The 7,312-nt window shown below is 42.4% G+C and overlaps 1 protein-coding gene across 1 annotated transcript; it reads right to left on the bottom strand.

The window, feature by feature from the left end:
* Window positions 1-400: 400 nt before the first annotated feature.
* Window positions 401-5,476, bottom strand: LOC135363234 (rho GTPase-activating protein 20-like). The gene is made up of 3 exons (XM_064583873.1): window positions 5,369-5,476; window positions 3,954-4,129; window positions 401-689 (listed from the first exon to the last, which is right to left on the bottom strand). Exons 1-3 carry the CDS (start codon window positions 5,397-5,399, stop codon window positions 576-578), a joined length of 321 nt encoding a protein of 106 aa, XP_064439943.1. The 5' UTR covers window positions 5,400-5,476; the 3' UTR covers window positions 401-575.
* Between the last annotated feature and the right edge of the window lie 1,836 nt (window positions 5,477-7,312).

The following is a 7,312-nucleotide window of genomic DNA, read 5'->3' as shown; positions in this document are numbered from 1 at the left end:
TCCAAAAAGGTATCGCAGGAGAACAACATTTCCTCTTGGCAGCTGGGGTAAAAGCCTAAGGTCAGAAAAATACACATTTAAATTAGGCAAGTGATTCCACTTAGGAGGTTGAAAAAAAAGACAGGGAACAGGATACATCCTTGTATATCTAGCACACAACCCGCTGTAGCAGAGTTCCAGGCATGAATGTATACAAAATTGTTGCCCTGACTTCAGTTCCTGCGCCAGATAAAATCTTCTCTGGTTAGTTAAATGTTTGACAGACCTTTAAGCTCATAGCCCTGGCAATTGATGTTCTTGCATCTGTCTTGGACCAGGGGATTTCCCCTAACAGTTTCATGTATCCAAAAGATGTAAAACGGCCAAGGATTCCACATTAATAAGATAAGGAAAAGAACGATAATGGCCCTAAAGTGTGTCTCCATTATGAACCTGGCCCCCATGGGTGTGAAGAATGGAAACTCTTTGGCATTGGTCATGATTATAGTGAGCAAAGCTGCAAAACGTAAGCCAATGTTTTCCTAATAGTATGTTGGCTGTATTTTGGAGATGTGACCAGAGTAATTATTGCATCATTACCTCTGGGCTGCAGTTATCTTCTCCTCTTCGTTGCCTTGATCAATAACACCGAGCCATTTGTCATAGTGATCAGATAAAAATATACTTCCGTGTATATTTCTAAGAAAATCCTTAGGGAGATAAAAAAAAAAAAAAACTATGTATATATGTTATAGAAAATATGTAATGGAAATATTCCAGAGAAAATATGTAGTTAAAAAATTCAGTTCAGCCCCCACTTCCTTCACAGATACCCAAACTGTGACCCACACGGTGCTCGGCTCTGACTCTCCATTGACTTGCACACGCAGGAGCAGGTGCTTGGATTTTCTCCCACTAAAACTTAGAGGCATAAAGCAGAGCTTAGTCTGTGGTGGAAATGAAGATAAAGCTCCCTTCTATCATCTGGAACTTATTTTGTGTGTGTGCTTTTTTTGCAAAGTACCACAAACTGACAGGGTCTGGCTATAGACCATCCTAAATCCTATTAGCTTCCTGGACAGAAATACACATACTCATGTTGCTTGTTTTAGACACAGCGCCAGCTCTTAATTCTAGCAAGAAAAGGCCTGAAACAATCAAAACACAAACAGGTGGGCTCTTGCACACACATTAGGCAAGAAATAGGTCTTCTCATTCGGGGTATGTGTGCTCCCTGGAAGAAAGCTACTCTCACAATTGCTTCATTCTTCCTTTTCTTAACTGTCTAAAAGTCGAGAGTCTAAAGGCAGACTCACTGTGGTCCTGAGGATAGATTCATTTCTAGTTTAGGACAATTGTCCAGTTAGTTTGCCATGATATTATCAAGGCCAAGGTTGCAGAGTCTGATTCTCCACCAAGATCCGTCAACTTCAGGAAGAGAAAACTTTAGAAATGTCTAAGCACTATACCCAGAAGTGCTCACGCTCCTCCTTGTCAGTGCTTATAACACAGAATCAGGAAAGAACCTGCCAACTCTTGCTAGAAAATCGATTCCATGTGTGCACCTTACAGAGGGCAACACTCATCTTGCTACCTAGTGTATCATCATTCTTCTCCTGTCTCCTGATGCCTATATGTATATTACTACTGGATATCACTATGGCCCCAGTGTAGGAGTGGTTACCTAAGTCATTTATGGACTTTGCTATGGATCACATCTTCGAACATTAATGGGGGACAAGGGAAGACCAAATGTGACTGAGATTCTAAGACTGTAGTCAGTACTACATTAACATAGGGTTTGTCAGAGCTGTTCATAAGTGCCAAGCTGCATGGATTAAATTCTTTCCCTGTTCTATTTCTTCTTTTTTTTTTTTTTCTTATTCATTTGAGACACAGAGATAGAGAGGGAGAGAGCATGAGGAGGGAGAGAGGCAGAGGGAGAGGGAGAAGCAGGCTCCCCGCTGAGCAGGAAGCCCGATGCGGGGCTCGATCCCAGGACACTGGGATCATGACCTGAGCCGAAGGCAGACGCTTAACCATCTGAGCCACCCAGGCGCCCCTCCCTGTTCTATTTCTTTTGGAAAGTTTGCCTTCATTAGGAGGGTGGTGAGGATGTCTGCTTCGGTAAACAGTGTGTTTGTGTCAGTGCGTATTTTGAAATTTAGTATCATGACTGTAGTCATTTCAGTATTAGTATTTTGCATGGAGTCTTCAGGAGTGAAGGTGCGGAGGGCCGTGTGTGGTGAAAACAGAAAGTATTTCTAACACATGGGGCTTTTAACTCCTAAAGTAGCTTCCTTACATTTTGATTTTGTCAAGCGTTTTTTAGCTTGTCAGGTTCTTAATCTACTATGCCCGTTATGGTTCTTGAGCAGTCATGATGAAGGACACCCATCATCCCTTCAGTTACTCACATGTGGATAATGCTAGAACCTTCCCTACCTTTAAGACGGATGCGAACACATGAATAGATTCCCTGTACGGGTTCACTTTGATCCCAGAATTTAGTTTCTCCGTTAGGACTCTGCGGGATTTTATATTGGCTGAGTTTCTGAATATGCCTTCTGCGAGTGGCCGTTTTTGATTAATAAAGGAAAGCATACCGTGTAGGAAGAAAAGAAAAGTATATGGCATCTCATATACCATGCCTGCCTCCGTTTTGAAAGAAAAGGGGAATGTAATGGTACAATGTTTTAGAGCGGGAAGGACTAAAGTCAATTTAGATTGCTGTTTTTTCAGTGTCTCTCTATATACTTTCTACCCATATATCCATTTTACAGTCATACACTGAAACATTTTCAACACTTCTTTTAATCAGATTTTCCACTAAGTTTACACTTTTAAATCAAACTTCTCTGTCTCAAGGCCTTTGCGGAATCACCGTCTGTTTCCTAGTTTCCCATTCTTTTCACATTTTTCCCTTACATACATGCTTTTCCGCAAGTATGGAAGTCTATTTAGGAAATACTCATTTCCAATTTGTTTATTTCTCTTTAAGTGACTGTATACTCCATTCCTACTTGTTCTATTTCCTTCCCTCTTTTAAAGTCAGGCTCAGAAACTCTCTTCCCCTTCTCTGATTACCCTCCCTTCTCATGAGTCTTTCATTGTCTTTTGCTGTATCTTCATGTCCTCTCCCTGCTGTGTAGAAATTTAATAAGGGCTGGACTCAGGGAATCCAACGGATCTGAAGTCTATTATGCTACTTATCTATTGTGTGAGCTGGGTCACACACATCCTGTACTGAGGCTTTTCTGATTCGTTTAGGCAGTGCGGAGGATGATAATCCTAGCTAGCCCCTAAATTTCTGTGATGCAAGGAACTGGGGTAGTAGCTAGCAGGTAACATGCTAGCTAAGATGATACATTTCTTCATAGCTAGCGGAACGTTCCCTACATCCCGTACAGTACTTGCAGAGACACCGAATACTCAGTGAATGTCCACACTGACAATTCACTACAGCAGTTTGAGATAACACAGACCAAACTCTGTGGCTTTCATTTGACATATTCTGTTAGGATTAACAGATTCCTATTTGCCAGAGGATGAGTCTATGCTTGTGTCAGATGTTTACAATTGTTAGACTGAGTAGACTCCACTGAAGGAGACTTGAGACTCATGTGAATTCAGGAAGGCAATGAAGGGAGAGTGTGAAGATGAGGTGGACTCTCAGAGACTCACATACACAGAGTCCATTTTGACTGATCTGAACAAGCCTCCGCATGTCTTTGTGGAAACAAGACCCAAGTGGAATGGAGAAGAATGACTTTTCCTGTTGTATTTGCCTCATGACTCTGCAGGACCGAAATCAGATTCTATTCTTTGAAATAACAGTAACAGAGCTTCTCAACCAAAGCCAGGAGCTGTCTAATGACATCTTCATTTGGGGATAGATTTGGATGAGGACGCTTGGCCTCTCAGAGTTTCCCCTTCTCAGGAGGGCTATTGAAGACCAAAATGAGATGACCTACCAGAATTGGGAAGGAGAAGTTGTCTTTATCACACACATCCATGAGGGGAACTCCAAAGAGCTGTCCTGGCTTTGCGGAAGATGGGGCTGTGCACTGGTTGTGCTGGGAAGTGCTGGAACCCCGACAAAACGCCCTATCTCTGAAAGAACGGGTTTTCACAGTCTTCAGGCTGGAGTCTAAGGAAGAAGTGAGAGTACTCGTAGTAGTAGTTGTTGTTTAATATGTTGAACCTTCTTTTTCCTTTTTTTTTTTTTTTTTACAGATTTTATTTATTTTTTGACAGAGAGAGAGAGACAGCAAGAGAGGGAACACAAGTAGGGGGCGGGGGAGAGGGAGAAGCAGGCTTCCCTTGGAGCAGGGAGCCCGACTCGGGGCTCGGTACCAGGACCCCAGTATCATGACCTGAGCTGAAGGCAGATGTTTAACGACTGAGCCACCCAGGTGCCTCAGACTCATCTTAATTCCTGATGACTTGTATTTTCCTAAAACTTTCCTCAAAGTATGTGGTACGTGTCATGAAAACAAGAAATGTCAAAAATATGGAGGGATTGATGATACGTGTCTCCAGGTTCTGAATCGAAAGTCTACCTTCTAAGGTGGACTGCTGCCAGTTAGGTCTGATTAGCTAGGCTCAAATCATACTACCTCTAGTGTCAGGGGCACTTCTCCTAGTGCTATTAATGGCTTTTTTTGAATTACATCCATCATCTTATTTATTCTACACCACAATTCTAAGATTTAGACATTATTTTTATCCACATTTTAGAGATGAATAAACTGATGCTTAGCTGCTATAACGGGCCAAAGATAATATAGCTGGTAAATGGGGGTACAGGAATTTACACTCTGGAGAGGTTGTTTGACATCAAGTCAAGTTCTTTTTTCTCAAAGATGCCAATTCTTTTCAACCCATTTCAAAGGGCACTGGAATCCTGTGGTGCCTCAAGAGCCCCTGAGCCAAAAGAGGAGGGAGGGGAAGAAAGGCCCCTTTCTCTGGCTTCAACCAGCGCACATGTAATATACATAAATATATACATTATGTTTATATATTTATATAGTATCAGTATATAATTATGTAATATATATAACTACATAGATATATATATAGCACCCATTTAAATTTTGTGAGAAAAAGTTCCCAAACACTGTGGCATACCATGATGAGTCCTAATTCTGTTATGATCTACACTAGAAACTTCTTGAAGTCAGAGACCTCATCTTATCCTTTCTTTGGTCTCACAACAGTGTGGAACCTCCCTTGACCTGTGAGCCAGCCTTCGGACGAAGGAGCCCATGGAAATCCTTGCCCTGGCGATGCTCTGGGCTCCAGAACAGCTCTGTCTAAGCATCTCCCATGACCCCTGGCAGCCTTGCTGTCTGCTTCTCACTAAAGCCAATAAAATTATTCCTGGTACCTGCAGCCTGCTCGCTGTTATCACGACTCATTGAGTTCTCTCCCAAGAGGGAAGTGATGTCTTCTCCAAATATTTTAAGGCAATTTTCAATGAGAAATTGTACAAGAGAAATCTGTAACACAAAAAGACAAGAATGGGGTGCTCTTTTCCATAGGGCATAGTTATAAATCACATTATGTATATAGACCTTGGATCTAAGAAAGAATGTGAAAGATTTCCCAGAAAAATTCAGAACTGATAAAAATACATAGAGACCAGGAGCGCCTGGGTGGCTCAATCGGTCAAGCGTCTGCCTTCAGCTCAGCTCATGATCCCAGGGTGATGCGATCAGCCCTACATTGGGCTCCCTGCTCAGCGGGAAGCCTGATTCTCCCTCTCCCACTCCCCCTGCTTGTGTTCCCTCTCTCGCTGTGTCTGCCTCTGTCAAGAAAATAAATATAATCTTAAAAAAAATAATAAAATAAAAAACAGAGACCAGAATTCTCTAAGAAATAACTTAGGAAGAGTGATACTTTTCCGGGTACTTTGGGTACACATTTTAAAATACTGCTAATCAGTAGGCTAAAGTTTTAATATGTGGCCTAGTTTAATAGCCAACATTTTGGTATCAGTGGTTACATCATTAAGCCTAGGATAATTTTTGGGGCCCCTCAGTTGAGAATCTGACTCTTGATTCTGGCTCAGATCACTATCTCATGATGGTGAGATCCTGCCCAACATGGAGCCAACTTTGGGCTCCGTGCTCAGCGGGGAATGGGCTTGGGCTTCTCCCTCTCCCTCTCCCTCTTCTTCTTCCCCTGACCCGCTCACGCTCTCTCTTTCCCTCTCTCAAATAAATACATATCAAAATATAAATAAAACAAGGATAATTTTCAAAGTAGCCTACCTTATTAAAGTTTACTTATTTTATGTTTTTAAATTTTGTTTCCAGTTTTACTGAGCTGTAACTGATGTATAACATCTTATGAAACTTTATATAAAGTATGAACAAAAACTTAAGAAAACCATTTCTTAAATGAAGAAGTATCTTAAAGTTGGGAAGCAGAGATTTTGGTGGGGTTGTGAGGGAAAACCCACACAGCTGGAGAGAAAACGTATCTGTCTGTCTAACTTCAGTCCCTTCTCACGCATTGCTTTGCCTCATGCTGGCTCTCTCTGTGTGAGCTTGGGGAAGACCTGTCATCTTATTAGGATATTCTGGAATCTCTTGCTAGTTTCCATATGACGTAGCAGAGGTGAAATAGTAGCTGAGTACTTTTCTAGATGAGCCACAATTGGCAGAGGAAGGCCAATGTGTTTGGAGCCATGGGGGCTCATATTGCCCAAGCCACCCAGGATGTGCCAGTGATGACCGGAGGAGCTGGCTGTTGTCGCCATTGTGTAGTGAGGAAACCATGGCTTTGCCCAAGGTTACGAGTCCCTCAGGGATTAGGCTGAGAGTTGAACCTTGACTGGTGAAGCTCCAAAGCCCAGGTTCTTTCCTATCGTATCACACGACTCTTCTCTCTCTCGTTTAGTCAGTCTAGTGTTTAGTCTCCTGGAGGGTGAAGAAGTGACTCGACTGCTCCGAGTTTCCCGTTTAACGACACCCCTTCCCAGACCCCGCCAGAGTAGCCTAAACAACTCTGCCACTCCACAGGGGCCTAACGAAAATGTGCACTTCACAAGGTTCCATCCGTCAGAGTTACTACTGCACATGTCCGGTTCAAAATAGGGTTTCTACCCCTTGGGGGACAAAAATGAGAGCTCTCATTACCTTTTTTATCAAGTTGTCTTCCAATTCCAAGGTGCCGGAATCAGGTGGGTAAAGAACGCTTGGGGCTATACAAACGGATAAATTATAAGCTGTCATCTGATTGGATGAGGAATGTTGCTCAATGTTGTATAGCACTCCAAAAAGGTATCGCAAGAGAACAATATTTGCTCTTGGCAGCTGGGCTAAAA

The sequence above is a fragment of the Mirounga angustirostris genome, unplaced genomic scaffold (genome assembly GCF_029215605.1).
Source record: "Mirounga angustirostris isolate CCGP_5_RB_7025 unplaced genomic scaffold, mMirAng1.0.hap1 SCAF_69, whole genome shotgun sequence".
Taxonomy (NCBI): Eukaryota; Metazoa; Chordata; class Mammalia; order Carnivora; family Phocidae; genus Mirounga; species Mirounga angustirostris.
The sequence above is the reverse complement of the archived record's forward strand: the minus strand, read 5'-3'. Positions and strand labels throughout refer to the sequence as shown.